The 21,840-nt window shown below is 31.5% G+C and overlaps 2 protein-coding genes across 3 annotated transcripts in view; one reads left to right on the forward strand and one right to left on the reverse strand.

The window, feature by feature from the left end:
• Nucleotides 1-17,583, reverse strand: part of magu — a 29,243-nt gene extending 11,660 nt beyond the window's left edge. For both annotated transcript variants that reach the window (XM_962192.5, XM_008200999.3), the window contains exon 1: nt 17,385-17,583. In XM_962192.5, coding sequence (XP_967285.3) covers nt 17,385-17,438 — 54 coding nt within the window. In that variant the 5' untranslated portion in view covers nt 17,439-17,583. The remainder of the gene's footprint in view (nt 1-17,384) is intronic.
• Nucleotides 1-21,840, forward strand: part of Dus1 (Dihydrouridine synthase 1) — a 69,319-nt gene that overhangs the window by 32,787 nt on the left and 14,692 nt on the right. The window lies entirely within an intron of this gene.

Here is a 21,840-nt window from a genome sequence, read left to right on the forward strand (position 1 = left end):
TATATTTTGGTTTTTTTTGTAATGTTTTAAATACGCAAATTACAGTGTTTTTGAATCATTTGGTTTATTGCAAGTAGAAGTCATACGATAGGTAGTACAACTACTTACACGAAGGAACACTAAAATTGGGTAAATTTTTATGGAAAACAGTGTATTAATAAACGATTATACATTGTGGAATTTATAACTGGAATAAAAATCATAACTTTGATTAAGGCGATTTTGGTGAAAATTCCCGAAACAGGTCAATTTTTATTTTTCCATGCCTACTATTTGGTGCATATGGTTTTTGTTTATCTGTTGTCAGAAATGCACAGCCACCTCTAACTTCTTTTTTTAAATGTAATGATATGTCAAGTGACACCTCATATGAGAGCCCTTTTCGCAAGCAATACAACGCACTATTTGTTTTTTGAATTCTTTCAAAGCCTGTGTAATTATTTCCTGTCCTGGGAAATAAATAACATAACGACAGTAGCATGAATTTCTAATATTTTGCAACATTTCTAGTGTAATTTGCCTAATTTTAACTTATAAAAATTGGTTTTCATTTTTTTATCGCGTAGGCTTTGAAAATATTCAGAAAACATATAGTGCGTTGTTTCATTGCAAAGTGTTCTTTCACATGAGGTGACACTTGACATACCGTTACATTTGAAGAAAAAGTTAGAGGTGGCTGTGCATTTTTGAAAACAGATGAACAAAAAACTGCATGCACCAAGTGATGTGCAAAGAAAATCAAAAATCGACCTGTTTCAAGATTTTGTACAAAAATCGCTTATATGCAAGTTACAAATTTTATTTTACTCAATAATTCCACACTACTTTAATGTTTTTATTACTTGGGCGTTGACAATACTTAGAAAACAAATAGTGCGTTGTACTGCTTTTGAAGTGCTCTTTCACATGAGGTGTCACACGACATACCATAACGTTTGGAAGTTTGAAAGTTGGAGGTGGCTGTGCAGTTTTGACAGCAAATAAACAAAACCATGTACACCAAATGATATGCAAGAAAATACAAAAAGCAACCTGTTTCTGAAATTTTTACAAAAATTGCTTATGTCCAAGGTATGAATTTTATTCCAGTTAAAAATTCCACACTGTATAGTGCACTGTTCTTAACATTAAACAATTAAGTAGATTTACAGAAAACGAATTAAATTTAATTCAAAATTAGAATTGCAATTAATTAAACGTTCTGTAGGAGAATTATTTCATTATTTTATCCACAGGCAGTCTATTATTAGGTCATAATACATCTACCAGGAGACGTCTTATGATATCCATAAAACACGCGTGTCTTACGGAACAATTGTCTCGTGATTGGCCGTATAAAAAAATAATTCGAAAAATGTCACTTCAAAACGTCAAGTAGAAATTTTCCAAAATATTGATTAAGTCTTTATTGTCTAACTGTGGATATACATTGTAAGACCCTTACACAATAAATAATTATTATCGAGAAACTAAAAATCCAAGAAATACGTTAAAGGTGCTGAATGATAAATTGAACCTGCTTCGGCAAGCTTCAAGCTGTTACGCTTCATATTCCTTCGAATTTGTTCAAATAATACCTATGTTCCGAATCGCCATTGTATTTGGTGTAAAAGACAGCGAAAATAGAATGTCGACTTCAAACATCAACTTTGTAATAAATTCAAATTATACAAATGGGTTGTAGAACCCATAAAATTAATTTACGTGCAAAGACAATGAAGTACACACTCTTGTAGTTGGGGCAGGGATATTGTGCTCAAGGAGAAGCCTCAAGTTTATTCGAGTCGAGACCATAACAATTCTTACTTCTGTATGACGAACAAGGGTTTTCCCGATACACAAAATCCGAGACAAAAGTCAAAAACTGTAAGGGTGATATGATCTCATTAATAAATGCTTGTTAAAAATGAATGCAATTAATTACGCTTTAATTGTTCTCTTTGTTTGATGAGATTTGGTACTTTTTCTCGTGTACCTAATATTTTTCAGAGTTGTAATAAGGATCATGTTACAGATAGGCATAGGTAACGATCTTACTAAATAATGTTCTTTACACATACACTTCGGTTATTTAATAAACTAGTTTGTTAATGATTAATAAACGAAACTGTTTAAAGCATGAACGAGCCATAGCGAGTGAGTGCTTTTAATAGTTGAGTTTATTACAATATTTTTTCGTTGAGCGTAAAATCTTTTTTGTGACAAAATTAGAAATCAATTACAAATCAAAAACAAATTCATCTTTTTCATCGCATCGATAAAAATGAGACCTTATAAAATACCTTCATCCTTTTTTTGTCCTCGAGGTTTTTAAATTAAAACATTTTTAAATTCTTCAACATTTTCCATTTTGCAGTTTTCCACCTTCAATTTCAAGTAAAAATCACGTTTGCTATTTACAAAAACATAGTTACCATTGAAAAATATGACATATGAATTAGAACAACCTTTTTAACAAAAAAGGTCACCATTGTGAAAAAGAAATTGTAATTAATTAATATCATCAAAACGTCAAAATCCCAAAAACAGTTACTTAATGAAAAAAAGTGAATTAATGACGCCTATACATCTTTTTCTAAATAAAATAATTAATTAATATCGAAATTAATAAACGGTCAACGAAAAACTAAATTATTACCCTAAAATTCAAAAACAAATATGTTATAACAACAATATTATACATGATTGTTCACTTTTCAAAAAAATAAAATAAAAAACAATTGCCCTATACAGCTTGTTAGGGAATGGTTTAGCAAAAATTTAAAGGTAAATAGAAAATGGCAAGACCAATCGATTAAGCAAAATTTATGGCAATCAAAAATACATAGTTTTTCTAAAAACTTGTTCTGAAGTTAAAGTCCCAAATTTTGAGAACTTACTGAACTAAAATTATAAAAATTAGCGTAAATTTTAATATTAGTGACAAAACAGCAAAGGTAAATTAACTTCTTGGTCCTCTCTGTAATTTTTTTATTTCAACTTGTGTTTTGTTATTAAATTTTACGGAAAAAAACACAATTTTTTTTGCAAGGACCGTGATTCGAATCTTCCATACAAATAAGCATGACAGCCACAATTTTGAAAAATTCTCAAAACGCCCATGCCCCACCATCTCCATTTTGTTTAATGAAAAAATTAACTGCCGATAAACTACCATAATCTACACAGTGGCTCTCAACAGGTGGGTTAATAAAAATTTCTGAAGAAAGTACGCACTTTTTGGAAAAGTGATATAAGGGTTTTTAACTCGTCTGATCATGACTAATTCACATACGAAATATTGCTAAGCCATTCCTTAACACCCTGTATAAAATAAAGCAAGAACAAAAAGACAAGCACTTTGTGTGTATAATACAGTGTGTTCAAAAATGGTTGTTCATCAAGTCATCTATGAAATTTGAACGTAATGTGCCGCTTAATTTAAATTGTGAATACAGTCAAAATGACAGATCTGTCAAAATAATCCAAAAACGAAATAATACACAACCACAAAAATCATGGAAATATAAAACACAAGTCAAAATAAATCCCCCACTTAAAATAACTTTGCCGAAAAAGCTAATTCAAAGATTTGACAGATAAACTGCAATAATCATTTGAATGTAGCGGGAAACTGAATTTGAATTCCATAGTCAGCTTGATGAACAACCCTTTTGAACACATTGTAGCTATTTATTTACCGAGTTTGAGTGTAAATCGGATGCTTTATTACCGAGTGGATTTTTAAACGTCAAGTGATTACGAGAGAATTATCATTCACGAGGTGAAATAAATGAACGAATTTACACAAAAACGAGGTCAATACATTTTATTCTTCGAATTAGACTAAACAAAGCTTAAAATTGCTTTAAATTTGTTTAAAATAATCCGACGTTTCATACTGAGAAATGCCAAACAGTTGTCAAAACCGTAAATTTTGACAGTGTTGAAGAATAAATATTTTTTTTATATTTTTTAATCGGGTTATGTTATTTTATTGTCTTTTTTATTTTTTTATACTAAAGGAGTACAATCAAAAATACTCGAGAACCAAAAACGTCACAAGTGTTACCATGGTGTCAAAAATTAAATCGACCTGTTCCAGGATGTTTTTAAAAAATGATCCACAACAAAAATAGGTGTGAATTTTACGCGTTACCTACTTTAAACACATCCTGTATTGCATCAGCACAACAACAGAATAAACATAAAGCTGCCAAATTAGAGAAATACGCATTTACGAGTATAATAAACTTTTGCTTGAACTAGTAGTTAGGTTGCAGAAGAAGTAGTTTATTAGGTGAAGAGTATTTGCGACTATATCGATCTGCTAACTTGTTGCCCTTGTAGATAATTAGCAACAGTTACCAGAGGCTCTTGGGTTCCCCAGATTGCTGCAATCCAATCAAAGAGGAAGTGGTGCCATTACTTGCTAAAGCAACGTTAGAGAATGTCTCAATTTCGATGATGAAAACCGAAAAATTCCAACGATTCCAGTTTCGCACATAGAATCTCCAACACGCGATGAATATCAACGAGAACGAAAGAATGTTGAAACTTTACAAGAACGATTAGCACCGTCCACAATTAAAACCTCGGTTCAATGTTCCAAAGATTCACAACTAAATAAAACAAGCTTCTATTAGCCAGTAATTAACAAGTCATAAAGTCCATTATTGATGCATTAAAAGCCCAACTTGTTCGAGGGTTTACCTCGCAAGGTGTAATTAAGGTGGTAAATAGCAATTTACACGTCACATTTTGATAAATCACTCGCCGGAGTCGCGTTATCTGCCACAAAATGTGACAATATCACAATAATCCTTGCGAAATACATCTAAACAGAGTTTTATTTGTTTGGCCTCGAGTTTTGAATTAAAAAATACCGATAGAAATTTACAGTTAATGGAACTGTTGTCAGTGCGCATTATGCCGTCTGATTTGATTAAGCAGGAGGTTTCCTGCGCAGTAACACCCTGAGGAACAAGGGTTTGACACGGGTTAAAGACTTGAACCCGTTCGACGGGTCGGCGTGATGTTTATTTGGAGTAAATACGATTTAGAAAGGCCGAGGCGTGAATTGTCTTTGAAAATCCCACGGGGTCACAGAAATGAAAGAACCTCGAAAGACCATCCACCGCTGTCACGGTTTTCGTGGAAACAATGCCTTCCAATGATTTAGTGCGTTGCGGTGGTAAAGGCGAGTGGACACTTTGAAACCGATCCTCTTTCAACAAACCGCAAGAGGTTTGCGAAAACGCGCTCGTAAATTTTTTAACAGCTGGGAATTTAATCGACTGCTAAAGCGTTAAGCAACTCTGTATTGTCTTCGATTTGTAATAACTGCCATTAGATGGAACAATTCCAAAGAAATTTATGATGCCTGAAGGCTAGTTAAGTATTTTTTCACAGAATAAAACAGTCGTTTTCGTGTTGATAAAGTGCCGAGAGATACTATAAAATAAAAGTGGTGGTACTATATTATTATAACGCAAACACTGTAAAATAGCTCAATTATCATAAAGAATAATGAAGAGATATCAATGGATTCAATCTTGAAAAAATAAACGCGTTTAAAAAAAGGTTAATGGAGGTAGACCGTCGACACTAATGCCTGGCAGCCATCAGGAATATTTTCTCTATTTTTGAACATAACGATACAAATTTCCAAAAACTTGTATAAACCCTTCATCATTTATTGTAAAAAATTTATGCATATCAGATGTCTGCTATTTAATTAAGTATTCAAAACATACATTACAAATCATTTATAACGAGTTATTTATTAACTCTTATGTAATTTATAAAAAATTACTTGAGTGTTATAAATTACAGTTAGAGTCAGATTAATTGAGACGGCTAATTAAGAACACACTAACAACATTATTTTGACTCTTAGATAACTAAATCTTAAGACACAAAACGTTCGATATATGTACTTAGTTTAGAATTTTATAAAAAGTGTATTGCTCAATCTATATGTAAATAGATAAATATACAATTAATAATAAAATCAACGTGCATAACTTTAAATAATAAAATCAGTGAGAACGAAGTACAGAGTAATTACGTATCCTTATTTGTTAAAGAAAAAATAATACATGTACACATTATCTATTTTATGTCAAAACAATATTCTCTAAATGTAAAATGTGTATTTGCTATTTGATCTTAGTGAAACCGTGAAAGTAATTAGTAAATAAAATAGTTACATTTACGTATGTGTAATAGGTAATATACCAGTTATTACACGTTATGCACTTTCAATATGTATGCAAATTCAAACGCAGCAATTCATGAATCGTTTGTGATTCCTGAAATTAATTCGCCTAATCCATCTTCTTCTGACGGTTGAAAGCAGTATAAAGCAATCTAACCGTGTTTTTTTTAAGTAAATACTGAGGCAAATACGTAATTATGGATAAATTTATTAAGAGATCTAAGAAAATTCCTTTCTTTACGCAAATTCTATTTTCAAGTCGGTTTCTTATTTTTCCTTCGTTTTTTCCTTCGTTTTTCCCTTCTTTTTTATCTTAAATCGTCTGTAAATAAAACTCAGATTTTTAAAATCCAAAACCAGAATTAGGAACTATTACCACAAGTTTTAATGTACAGTTTTTATAATGTTCACATTAAAACATTTTATGCAAATGTAGATGCAACTATAAACTTTAATAGCCTCGTCAAAATTATATGCTTTAATTTGTGATTTACCTAAAGCTAATAAAAAGTCACGTTTACTTTGGGAAAAAGATAAAATAAGTAATTTTACTCCACATTTATGTAAACGCAGTTAAGCAACCAAAATATTTCTTCTTACGAAAATTAACATTTAAAAAGATTGAAATAAAGGATTTGTGTCAAAATACTAAATATTCAAAAAATAATAATACCTAACTGTAACTGCCAGAATGAACATATCAACATTATTAGTCCCCGACTTACCCTTTCTTATTTTCTTTTAAATTTCTTTAACAAAAAATTATATAACTTATGTAGACGTACATATTTATTATTTATCTAGGCACATAAATGACATAAAACACCACTATATTAATATAAAAAAAATCAGAAAAATATGGGTAGAGTATTCACAAATGCTTAATAGTGCCCTTGAAGGATTTTTCAACTCATATTCGTTGTTTATGTGTTTTCTGTTACTGTGTGCCAAAACAGTAAAAGGTCCCTCTGATTTTCTCATCCCCCAAAAATTGAAATTTCTATAATAAATTCATGCTCGGTTTATCGATTTTATTTTGTAAATAATCTACATTGTGATACCATAGCATTTTATGACACGTTAATGGTTTTTTAATAATGACATCATTTTTAAAGGTTTTTTAAAAAGTTTTTTTAAATGAGAACCGACAAATTTATCTACTGTTTTTGATAGTACACTTCTTCATTTTTCTGGTGAGTAGTAGTATAAAAAATGTAAAAATAAGTAAAAAATAAAAAAATAATAAATACCTATGTTAAAAAAAATTATTAAATTGTATATAGAGTATTTAGTAAATAAATATAAATATACTTCCAAAATATACTTCTAATTGCCTAAAAGAAAAAAGTTATATCGCAAACGATTTAACACGCTTCAATTTGATGCTTTAATGTAATCACAAATTTTCATGGTATTGCGTCAAAAACAACATTAATTAAACAAGGCGTTTTACGCAGTTGCAATTTTAATTTGTTAAGATTGGATAAATGTTTTATCTTAGTTACTTTTGAGCTCGTGTCGTTGCTTTGGAATAAGGTTAAAGCCTTAAATTGAAGTGTGTTGTAAACTCTATTGTTTGCGTTTATGCGTTATAATTTGTTTCGTTTGGACAACTAGAAATATTTATTTTTTGACTGGCACTAAAACTTGGAACACTCTGTACACAAAGGATTTTATCTAACCGTTCTTGTTTTCTTTTATAAGGAGTGAAAGTTTTTTATTTTTATTTTTCAATGGTAAGCTGTTTTAAAACTACAGAAATGCAACGTCGCATTTTATTGAATTATTTTTTTTATATAAGGTTGTTAAAAATGTAAAATAGTTATTAATGATAAGATCTTTCATAGAAACTATGAACTACATTAGCTATTAATTTTTTTAACAACTAAAATGCGACGTTGGCTTTTCTATAGTTTTGAAACAGCTAATAATTATTTGAAAATATACAGGTGGTAACGAAAAGATGGGGACAACAAGGAACCAGAGATTCCCAAGCTCACAATAGAGCGATTTAGCTCAAATTACGTCTGTCTCAAGTTGCACCGTTTAAAAGTTAGAAGGCGCCAAAGTTTAAAAAATATTTTCGTTATTTTATTATTTTCAGATTTTGATGAAATTTGGTACAAGTAATTTGTCATCAAAACGATATGTTTTCGTGCCATTTCTTTTGTTTTTTTTGTGATTGTAAAGTACTCACCTATAAACAGTTTTAACATAATTTATAATTTTAACACATTTTAAGACATGTTTTTGTCATACGTTACCCGAGTGGTGTGTTTTTTTATATTTGATAATTTTTGTAACTTGTAAAATTTTTGTATCGGCCTTGGTTTTGAAGAAGAAAAATAATATAAGTCGACGTATCAATATTAAAGACGTTATCCCATTTGTTATTTATGATTTTTAAATTCTTTTTTTTAATTTTGGTTTAGCTTGGAAGAGTATACTTGTAAGCATGTTAAATAACAATATATGGAAAAATTAATAATTACAATCATAATAATTAAAATAACAACTAAATAATTAAATCAAATAATTAAATGCATTTTTAAACCAATAATAATAATTGTCGAACAATGTTGACACTTTTTTATAAATCACTTTTTTATTCCAAAATCAAAGCCGATACAAAAATTGTTTAAAAATAATCGGTCTTTCAAATAAAAAAAGAACTACAGCACTATAACGTATAACAAAAATATGTCCTAAAATATGTTCAATTATTGTTGATAGGCAAGTATTTTACAATAACTAAAGAAATAGCACTAAAACATGTAGTTTTGATGACAAATTACTTATACCTACAGAATTTCATCAAAATCGATTTTATTTAGAAGTTACTAATAAAAAACCGAAAATATTTTTTTAACTTTAGCACCCTTTAATTTTTAAACGGTGCAACTTGGTATAGAGGTAAATAGGTAAGGTAAGTTGGGTTAAATCGTTCTATCTCTGGTTCCCTGTTGTCCCCATCTTTTCGTTACACCATGTGTATAAAAAAACATTCGCCTCTTGTGAAACACGGCAACAAAAAGTGTGTCTAAATATTATAGTTTTAATTTTATATTATTTTTGTGCTAATTTTTTGTATTATTTTTTTTTAATACATAGTGCTATTTCCATAAAGATAAATGGGTGTACTACGTGTACTACTAAAAACAAATATGAAAGTCAAAAAATAAAAAAATGAAAATGACGTCATCACTTAAAAACCAGTGACACCATAAATCGCACCACCGTTCAAAGGCTGTCATATCACAAAAATTAAAAATATCCTGTTTTTTAGGTAAATAATTAAAAATATCATGTTCTGTGGTGATTCACGAAATTTTACATTTTAAATTAAAATTTTATTTGACGTCTTCTGGAGAAAAAAAAGAGAATTTGGAGTCGAGATGGTGGGTCCTTGAGCGAGGGTGCCAACTGTTTCTATAACTCATAATCTATCATTATTTACAAAAATAAAATCTATCTGTTAGAGGATTTTTTGCAAACTTAAAAAATTACCCACTACAAAAATCTGAGTTTTGTGGATTAGTTTTTATTGAGTCTGTAAATGTCCAAATTGATATAAAATTGAAAAGAAAATGGGTAGTAATAAAGCGATCAGTAATAAGCTCGATTTGGATCAGTAAAAAATAATAAATGATCAGTATTTAATTCATTTTTGAACAGTAAAAAATTTAAATGACAAGTAAACCACGCACAGTATTTTATTAAAATTTGCGCAGTAAAAACATTGTATATGCACAGTATCTAGTGTCAGTTTGCACAGTTTAAATAATAAACGCTCAGTAATTAGCTTGCAAGCTGGGGCTTCGCCCCAGCGAACTAACAGGAAACATACTCCTCGAACGATTAAACTCGAAAACGTAAACTCGAAATGTGGAATTCTACACTCTCTAGTTTGGAGATGCTATTATTTACTGTGCATTTATTATTTTTACTTTGCATCTATCATTTTTACTGTGCATTTATTATTTTTACTGTGCATTTACTATTTTTACTGTGCATTTATTATTTTTGGGGCATTTATTATTTTTACTGTGCATTTATTATTTAACTGTGCATTTATGATTTTTACTAATCAAAAATACTTGTCGTTTAAATAAAATACTGTGCATTTAGTTTGTATCCAAAGAAAATGATCTTTCTTTTCAGAACATCATCATGGAGGTGATTATCCTAATGCGTCGTCTCGATAAAATCGTCTGGCAAACAAGTAGGATAACAAACTGGTCGAGGGTAGGCTTTATTTGGTTTTGGCGAGTCCACGCCAACCCTTCACTTCGAATCAAGCTCCTCGCCGAGGCCACAAAACCGACTTTTTCGCTCGAAACAATACCGCCGCCAAGATCAGTTTTCAACATTATTTCCCATATCGTCTCAACTTGCTAATTTCTTTTCCATCGCTCCGAAAATTAGTCGGCAAAGTCGGTCGTGGGAAGGTGTCAGACTGGTAATAAGTGGCCCACATCCCCGTGAGCAATTCGTTTTTGGGTAAAAAACGGTGCGGCACGGTACCAAATACCGCCGCATCCCGGTTGCCCAGGTGTTCGACTGACTGGGTCTGCATTCCTGTTGCTATTGTGAACAGGTGTTCAGTCCGTGCAGCTCTACCCATTGTATTCCACACCTGTATCATGTCATATCTCATCTACCTGCTAACTATAATTGCCCTTTGCTATCAAAACCGCTCGCCATCTCGCTACGGGACGCCCGAAAACTGCGCAATTCCATCGCAAAAGCGCCGTTCGAGCCGCCGTCTCTAATTAAAACTAGCGCCGTGTAATTACAATTATACAAGTGCTGGTTAGTCGAAAGCCGTTCAATTACTGATTATCCGGCCTTTTACTCGTCAGTCAACAGCACAGCTGTCGGCTCGTGCACAATCTACATCTGGTCACAAATTTAAACGACCCTTTACGCGCTACACACTCGCAAATCTATGAATTAGACCGCTCTTTGGAGCGTGATTTGCACACTGGGGACTAAAGACCCTTCTTATTACCGGAACACAATTTCGCAAAAACATTAATCTGAGAATCGAAGTGTTGTTTCACCCTATGGCCCTGTTAAGGATAATAAAGACTAAGCCAAAGGTCTTAGTATGAGATAATTTTCAAAAAATCCTAGAACAGGCCGATTTTATTTTTTTAAATGGTACAGCTTCACACCACAGTATGTATGACGTCATTGGTTTTTTAGTAATGACGTCATTTTTTTAATGACAACCGACCTTTTTATTTTGCTGTTTTTGACAGTACACCTCTTTATCTTTACGCTAATACTAAGTAATACAAAAAATGAAAGAAACAAAATTAAAAATTTTAATAAAATGAAATAAAGAAATAGCGACAATTGGCCACAAAAGGCTATTTTTCTTTTTAATAATTAGAATCGAAACACTTAAAATGAAACCTAAACATACAGAAATAAACAAATAACTATCAGGCTTTATAAAATAAAGCAGAACAGAAGGATAAAGCCCTTTTTGTAAAATTATCAAAAACTTTTTTCACTTTGTTATTTATTTTCTTCGTTTTTTTATTTTTTTTTATACTTCCCAGAAAGATGAAGGAGTTTCGCACTATCAAAAACAGTAAAAAATATTTCGATTGCTATTAAAAACTTCAAAATGACGTCATTACTCAAGAACAAATGTCCTCATAAATGATGCTATGGTGTCAAAGTAGAGAATGTTAAAAATATCCATGGATAGGTCTTTACCTCTTTGAGGAATTTTTTGAAAAAATAGTGAGCCATAACAAAAAATTAGTTTTGGGCGTAACTTTTCGTTCAGTCGATATTGCAGGGGTGCCCTACAAATAAATGAAAGAAAAAACTTTGCTTTAAGCTTCTAAGAGAAACACAAAGTGTTTGAAACATTGTTTAGAATAGTGATACGGTGTACTCATAACTAGTCATTAAGAGGGTACTGTGTTAGCATCAATTCATAAAATTGTTTTAAATTTAAACTTAAAACGGTACCGACGTCATTATAATTACCCTTTTTGCTATTTCTCGAAAGTCTATGTGTTTGTAGACTGCTATTATGTATTTGATAACCTACAACTTTAAAACCCCATTTAACCTCTTTAGGGGGTATTTAAACAGATCCCAGATTAGAGGTTACCTTGCCTTAATCTGTGACCAGATAGGGTTGCATTGTCATGCAGATTAAGTAACTAGAACCCGTTCAAATTTGGCTCCAAAAATATGAAACAGACAGACGGACAACAAAGCAAGTTAAATAAAAACTTAAAAAACTTTCAAAAACTCTTAAAAAGTAGGACAAAATGTTTTGTTCCTTCGTCCTAAGTTCCTTTACATGTTGTGGGACAGTAAAAAAGCTCCAAATATCCTTTTTTGTTAAAATGGCTGTAAAACCATCGATTCGGGCATAGATCGATTTACAGAGAACATATAATAAACGGGTACAATCTTATACCATTATAGTTGATAATAATAAATTTTTATCATTGCTTATTTGCTAATGAAGCAGAAGAAAAAAGTTAAAAAAACGGCTAAGCTAAGAAAAATACCTATAAAGCTTACACAGAATATTTCAAAACTGCAGTATCAGAAGACAAAATCTCATTTATGTAAGATAAAAATTTCTCACTATATCTTCCGAATTACTCCTTATGTAAGGAGTATTACAATAAATGAAGACTTCAGCGCTTTAACTTTTTTCTTTAGTTTTTAATTTTTACCTTTAGTAGCGCGTTAGTATCTCCAGTTTATTTTCGTAGCTCTTGCTTAGAAGATATAAACTTTTAAAATTAAAAATATGTTTTCAAAGGTAAAGAAGGAGGAATGTCATTTTGTTATGTTTATCCGTTTCTTGCACCAAGTGCAAAGGGTTCATTTATATATTAAAATAAAAATACTTCCTATATGCTACAGTCTTCGCTGACTGTAGCATAATACAGAGATAAAATACAAATATACAGTTGAGTCCGGTTATAACAAACTCCGAAAATGCATCAAAATCAGTTCGCCATAAGCGGTAAATTAAAAAGTGATTATTGGAAGTTGTTTTTACTTTACATATGAAATAAGACGAAATAAATAAATATCAATTGTAAAAAAACATGAATCCTTTGGGAAACAGTAATCGTATATCGTGTGAATTTTATAGTTGTACAAATATTGTAAAGGATAATGATAGATCTTAAATAAAGTGAAAATAATTCAACTCGCATTATCCGAATATTCATAGTTTCTGAGATATAGAGTTTTGTGGAGTAGTGGAGCTATTTTCTGGAACATCATTCTCTGAATTCAATAATTCGGTATATCTCTTTGCTGTCAGATGTGTTTTTTATAAATCCAAGTTTTATTTTTACATGCTTAATTGCTAGAGTTACTGAACTTTATGGAGCTACCTTTTCTTGGGAGTTCGTAAACAAATTTTGAAGATTTCAGAATGTTTATAGTGGAGAAAGTTTGTTATTTCCTTCTGTTTTTTTTAACGAAAAAGCAAAAAATATAATAAGTAGTTTGGTAAGTGATAATTGCCATAATTTATTTATACTTTGTGTTGCATCTAAAATAGTTCAATTCAACTTCAATTCTTTTATACAGAGTGCTGCACTTGTTTAAAACAATACCAATAATCCCATCCACTCAGTTATATTTTTGATCAAAGGCACATGCTAGTAATTTATTTACATTATAGGTACGTAATATATCGGCTTTTATGCATAAAGTTTTTGTATTACCATAAGGAAGTAAATGCACGTTCACATCAAAAGCAACCAACTAATTGTTTATACTTCACTAACACGTTGTTTGTATACATGTACACATGTATAACGTGTTGATTGTTGATTGTAAAACACATTGTAGTACGGTCGGCTCGAAACCCCTATATCCCGATAGTGTTCTATTTTAGTCACCACGATAACATCGCATGTTAAAAAAGGTAAACATAATTTTGAAAAAAATGATTTATAGAATGTTGGTCAGTGATTGAAAAATTATCAGTGGCAGGTCAAAGATACAATTTTGTTTGAGTTTTCTTACATTGTTTTGCAAATTGGTATCAGTTGATATCGGCAGGAAAATGAAAAGAATATGAGTCAACTGGACAAGTCATTTCTTTGTTCGAAATTGGGTACAAAACCACCTGCTTACAAAAACAATAACAATAATAGTAAGTGATTATCGTTAAATAAATGTGAACAATAATAATAACAATAATTAATGCAGCTCTGTAATAAATCTAATTAAAATTAGAACTATATGGGTTTTCTAAAATAAAATAATATCAGTCTTGCTTCATTTTTATTGGGCTACTTCACACATAAAAATGTCACTTACTGAACTTTACGGGGCACTTCATAGACTACTTGATAAATGGGCGGCCCACACAGATTTTATTTTGAATTATGACCTCCTGCTACGTCAAACTTACAATTGCCTACAAAAACTTATAAAAATTATTTAAAAAATAAGTTCCCAAATTAAAGTTTTACTTTTTTAATGAAGAAACTTAACTTTCAAATCGCATAAAAAATACAGTAACATACATTATCATTCATCAATATAATACCAAGGAAATTTGTGTACCTATTAGCTGTTTCAAAACTATAAAAAACTAAAAAAATCAAAACTATAAAAACGTAAAAACTATAAAAAGTCGCATATAAATTATTCAGGCTAATATAATAGCTAATGTAATTTACACTTTCAATCAGACATCTAATCATTAATAACTATTTTACAAGTTTATCAATCTTATTTAAAAAAAATAATTTGGTAAAATGCGACGTTGGCGTTTTTATAGTTTTGAAACAGCTAATAGGTATATTTTTACTGTATCCTGAAAACTAATATCTAATCATCTGTAATTCGTTATAATAAATATTAATTAATTAATAGTATGAAGACGCTGATAAAGAATTGTTTATTATTTTTGAAATATTATTTTGGGTAAAAATACATACAGCGTGGAATCTTCAACTGGAATAAAATTCATAACTTAGATTTAGGCGATTTTGGTGAAACAGGTCAATTTTAATTTTTCCTTGCCTACTATTTGTTGCATATGTTTTTTTTATCTGTTGTCAGAAATGCACAGCCACCTCTAACTTTTTTTTTCAAATGGTAATATGATGGTATATCAAGAGACACCTCGTATGAAAGCCCTTTTCGTAGTAAGCATTACAACACACTATTTGTTTTTTAAATTTTTTCAAAACCTACGTGATAAAAAAATAAAAATCAATTTTATAAGTTGGACATTATTTAATGCAACAATTGTTCAAAATGGACACCGTTCCTCTCTTGTGAAATAACATAACGATAGTAGCATGCATTTCTAACATTTAGTAACATTTCTAATGTGATTGGCCTAATTTCAATTTATAAAAATTGGTTTTAATTTTTTTATCGCGTAGACCTTGAAAATATTCAGAAAATAAAGAGTGCGTTGTATTCTTTGCAAAGTGCTCTTTCACATGATGTGACACTTGACATACAGGTATATTTGAAAAAAAAAGTTAGAGGTGGCTGGGCATTTTTGAAAACAGATAAACAAAAACCCCGTGCACCAAATGATGTGCAAAGAAAATAAAAAATCGACCTGTTTCAGAATTTTTTACAAAAATCGCTTATATCCAAGTTACAAATTTTATTTTAGTCAATAATTCCACAGACTTTTTATCACTTGAGCATTGACAATGTTTAGAAAACAAATAGTGCGTTGTACTGCTTTCCAAGTGCTCTTTTACATGAGGTGTCACACGAGATATCATTATATTTGAAAAAAAGTTGGAGGTGGCTGTGCAGTTTTGACAGCAGATAAACAAAAACCATATCCACCAAATGATCGGCAAGAAAAAACAAAAAACTGGAATTTTTACAAAAAATGCCTATATCTAAGTTAGGAATTTTATTCGAGTTAAAAATTCCACACTGTATAAAATAAATGATTCGTTTTCTGGCTCCCATTTACCTAATTGTCATCTTCAAAAAAGTTTTAGTTGGGACACAACGAGACATCAAAAAACGTGGAATTTTTCCTGTGGCTAATAAATTGTGAAAGATATTAAAACGCCATAAAATATTTGATTGCAAAAATAAACTGTGGTGGAGTTGCTCAGATTTTTGGCAAGGTCTACCAGTGGCGTAACAGCGCACCGGAATGATACAGTGCTACACAAAAGATTAATCCGTTTATAAATGACTCAGTTTTTGAATTGTAAATTGCATGTAATCATTTAATGCAGTTACTTTGTCAAATCGTAAAATAGATGATTTATTACACTGGGGCGTACATTAATCGAAAAGCTGCTCATTTATAAAAGGAATAACTGTAAGTGCAGATAAAATATGATCAATCTTTGACAAATTCAAACAGTTTATAAAAATTATGCATTTGACCTTGCTTGTAACGCGAATCAGATTCAATTTGCATTACTACAACTGAGATGATGTGTGTGGATTGTTCGGTTATCAACCCTGGAAATGTCGGTTACAAACCTTTTGTTAATTGTTTAATGGAAAAATTCTCACAATTTCTCCATTCTTTTAATAATTAATTAATGTAACAGAAAATCCCGACACCTCTATGTGTAAACCTGTACAATCGTGTAGCAACTGAAAATGTCTGAAAGGTCAAAGAATTTCAGTGAAAGTAAATGCAACGCTTTCTTAGTGACAAAATTTAATTAAAATACCTTTTATTGAACCTGAGAGTGGCACAAATAGAGGAAGTCTTTGGAAAGATAAACCAAATGTTTACTTTCGATGATGATTTGCACAAAAACTTTCAATCTGTTTAAGTCGGTAATTAGTTAAAGGTGGCTTTCTGCTTATGCTCGGCGCGAAAATTAATCACCAACCTAAACAGTCGTACTTTATTTATTTGAAAATGAAGCGGAAAATTTCCCAGACGCTGAAACGTGCAATAAACATGAAATAAATTTAATAACCCGAACTACTCGATAATGGCATTATTATTCCGGGAAGGGTCAGAAAAACGCGAGCGTCTGAAATTGGCGGTGACATTTCTCAAAGTCAGGATTGGAATGTTGCATCTCATTAAATATGCATCACAACAATGCGCGAAACTTGTACGAAGCTGTCAAGCACTCGAAAAAGGTCCAAATCGTAGAATGGGCCGCGTGAGCGTTTTTGCGATTTTGGGAAAGCGCGAGGAAGCGCAAAGCCTCACCGCTGAAGTGGCGACGAGTAGACACCCGAAGGACAGGATGGTGTGCAGCCTCATCGCAGACGTCCACCAAGTGTCCCGGATTCGTTCGGCACAGTCTACACTCGACACATCGCTCGATTCACACTCGGCCGAAGTACAGACACCAACTAAATCTTGCTTGACCAAGAGTTGCTCTGCTCACCACGAGGCTTCTGGCGCTGACTGCCGGGGCCCAAGCGGCTCTTCCCCCAATCGCCGGTAATTGGCGGCAGGTCGGGGGTCACTGGTGCCGATTCGAGCCGATAAATTATGTACAAGAGTCGAAATTATCCGCTGGAAGCGCCGCACTTCGTCCGCGGTGCTAATGAGGAAATTGGTCAACGCGAGAAAGAGACGGACCGCAAAGTGCCTCGGACTGAATTATTGATCTCTTATTAATGACCCGCACGACGCTCTACCTATCTTATCAGCAGACCCCCATTACAATAAAATGCAAAACGTTTCTTATAACAACTGTCTGCGAGTTGTGCTGTGAACTTGAAGAGTTTCAATGAAATCTCAATTTTTTTTATACATGTTGCACCTAATGTCAATCAATCCGTTTATTTGTTCTCTAATCTTCATAAACACAAATTAAGTTCGGCCCAATTTTAGCGCCTTTTCTACGCATTTATGATTGAAGTTCGTCGCAATAATGAAAGCTCCTTTTACACATGGGCGTCGTTGAAAGTTAACACAAAATATCTTCTCGAATAAATTTTATTTCGTTATAGTCCAGTCAAATTAGACAAAAATAAGGCGATCGGTAGAAAAAATTCCTAGAGAGTTGGGAATTTTTTTTATAAGCTTTTTTTATACTTAGATAGACATATATCAAATGTCCCTGAAGGTGGGGGGCTAAAGCTGTCTTTTTTTGGTTTTTTGCTTATATCTCGAAAACGGTCAATCCGAGCAATTTTTAACTTCTTACCAAAATTAAAGTTGATAAAATTTCCTACAAAATGGTTCTAGCCCTATTGTTGTAGGACTAACCGTAAGCGAACTACTAGCTTTTGAAGTTTGGTGTCTACATGACACTGTATAACTAAACATTAGTATATCATAAGTATTTATATGGAAATAATATGTGTAAAGCGTCCCCCAACTAAGCTAAGAGTGCGAAATAAGAGAGAAAAGTACTTTCTTCCCTCGGGCTCTCCAGTTGAAGACCAAAATTCAGCATCTGAAGATGACCCAGAAGATATGATAGAATGAACTGTTGGACTCAATGCATACAGTTTATTATAAGATTTATTCAAAACATCTATATTAAATCATCTATTTATTAATATTCTACAGAACAAGACTGTAATTCAGTTTTTAATGTTGGAGACGAAGACGAAAATGCAGCATCTAAAAACGACTCTAAAGACTTCTGTAACCCCCATGTCACCCCCTTTCTACTTTAATGAAGTGTTGGACCCAATGAATTCAGTTTATTGCCAGCTTTTCAAGTCACAAGACATTCTATTTTGAAGCACATTTTGTTAAACGATTATTTCTTTTCCAGTCCTATAACTCGCTTATGGTTAAGTCCTTCAAGAAAAATGCTTATAACCGTTTGTAGGAAATTTTATCTGCTTTACTTTTGGTAATAACATAAAAATTGATAGGAGTAACAGTTTCCGAGATATAAGCAAAAAACCAAAAAAAGACTGCGTTAACTCCCTCCCCCTCGTCGAGCTCGCCCCCCAATCTTAGGGACTTTTGATATATGTCTGCCCAAGTGTAAAAGAAGCTTCTAAAAGAACTCCAACTATCTAGGAATTTTTTTCCACCGATTTATCTAATTTAACTAGGCTATTAGCGGCAAACGTATACTGATTTTTCCATATACTCTCAAGTTAGAAATATTATTACTAACAAGTTTTCAATAATTGTTCTGGTCAGATCGCCTATGTGTGGCAATTGTCACAAAAAACGTATGTTTCGGTTAACATTACAAAACAATGACAGATTACAGCTGTTGGTGCTGTTAGTGTCAGGCCAAAAATTCACAGGTTCAACTGAGCTTGCAAAGTAAATTCTTGAACGTCTGCATACAATTATCATGATTTTCAATGTGATTTTTATCAAAAACTTCTAAATTCAAAAATAAGACAACATTTAAACAGTTGACAGCAAACCATATGGACTTATCACGCAACCTACGTTCATGCTGGAAAGAGAAAACCACAGCAAACCACGACCTGAACAATTATTGAACACTTGTTATAATGACACTAAGACAGATTATATTAAAACTCCTTAATAAACCCTGAAATCTGTGCACTGCAAGCCGATGAGCATTACCGATTTACCGACCGGTAGCGGCGTTAGTTTAAAGTCAAAATTTTAAGCTAAGTTTTTGGTGCCTCAGATCATATTTTTTGACTTTAGTTAGCGGAAACGCTAGCTTTTATATCATTAAACAAATACCTGTTAAAAAACTTAACACTGAATGTCTAATGATGTTCAACACAATTGAAAAACTTGAAAAATTGACAACATATTAATTTTAACATCATAGAAAACAAAAGAGTAAAATTCGACACTGTTACTAAGAAAAACAAATTCAAAAATATATAAAAATCAAGTTGCTTGAAGAAAAATGCGTAACTGAACGTTTTTTATCACCACACGAGAGTTTATCCGACACTTGTGAATTACCCTGTATATGAAATGAACATATTTACTGATATTTTATATTATGAAAAACGAGTTTTTATTTTATGTTTTGATCCCCAAATGTTACGTCTATAGTACTTTATTCCTCGACACTGTTTTCGTGTAAATCGGTTCATTTATTTCACCTCGTGGATCATAAACCACTTGTTTTGACTCGTGGTTTAATATTCCACTCGTGAAATAAAGCGTCTAATTCACACTCAAACTTGTTAAAAAATAGTATATTAAAAAAAAGTTTCATAGGACCAGTCATTTAAAGAATGAGTGCTTTAATGTCTGATTATGAAACGAGTTTTGTATATAACGTTTTGTATAATTTGCCCCTTTTTTGCTATTTTTAAACAAAAATTGTTATTTTAGTCGATTCTGGATTTTTTTGGTAATGGTAATGTGAATTTTAAAAGTGAAAAATTGATTTAAATTTTTTGTTTTATCCAAATTTTGCCTAAAAATTTGTATGGATGATAATGAGGTAATCTTGCATGAACACCCCCTGAAATTTGTGAAATTAGCAAAAATACGGTCCCGAATTTGTTTTTTGCGGACCTAAAAATTTTCGTAAAATGTTCTATTATGACATCGCGCTTGATGACGTTGTGTGCTTTAAGATGCCTATTAAAGCATCAAAATGGCTGCAAATTACAAAAATAACAATTTTATTTTTTGTTATTTACCGTTTTGTGTTATTTTATTTTATATAAATTTATTATATAAAAGTATTATATTCCAATGTTTGGTTTATAATAATAAAATATGGTTTTATGTTCCTATTTTTGTACACTGTATTCTTGAGTTGTGTTTGTAATAAACATATTAAAATATGTATCTTGAAACAACAATGGGCTTGCCCCCCCTAAAAAATTTTGTAACGACGCTCATGCTTATACATTTCTGTTATGCCTAACTACGGGTGTAATAATAGATATGTAATTTGTAATTACAAAGTTGTAAGTCAATGAGTATAAAAATCAAGTAAAGTGCAAGTGAACGCAAGACATCGCCGCTCTCGTTGGCACCTCTAGCAGTAAACTTTTTGACCCATTTCGCGGTTATCCGAAACCTAAATATTTAGTCTACACTTGAAAAAATTAAGTTATTTTTAAAACAAGTTTAGTCTATTAAATGCCTAAGTTAGATGTCAAATTGCAATATTGTTTGCTTCTTTAAAGAATTAAATTAAGGAGAGATTCTGGTTTCACCTAAATCCTTCTAAGAAGTGCTAATCTGTCACTTATTACAGTCTAGTCATGGTTAGGTATAATTGCCTGCAAATAGTCGAACATTAGATGTTGCCATAAAAATTAAAGGACCACCAGCTGCTAAATACGGAGCTAATTCTTATTTAGATGGTTATATTGACAATTGGAAACGAGTTAAAACTGGTTAAACTAAAATTTGTGTTTTCAATCTTTTTTTATTAAAATATTAGAAGGGTCAAGAACATTAATACACTGGTCAACAAACAAAAAACTTTTTCCTTTTATACTTTTACAGGTTTGGGTTTCGCCTTCTCACTTTTAGAGGATGACAAAAGTTTTTCTAATTACAGCTTTTGATTTAATGCTAACCTTCGTATGTTTGTTTTTAATTTCCGATATACAGTAATCCCTCGTTAATCCGAACTAATTAAAGTCGGACCCATCCGGATTATTGAAATATCCGGATTATATGGTCACTTTTAAAATAAACACCCAAAAATCAGGTATTAATAGTCTATTGTTAAAATATCTACAAATTCTAACAAGTAGGTACCATGCGATTTTCTAAAATT

The sequence above is a fragment of the Tribolium castaneum genome, chromosome 1 (genome assembly GCF_031307605.1).
Source record: "Tribolium castaneum strain GA2 chromosome 1, icTriCast1.1, whole genome shotgun sequence".
Lineage (NCBI taxonomy): Eukaryota > Metazoa > Arthropoda > Insecta > Coleoptera > Tenebrionidae > Tribolium > Tribolium castaneum.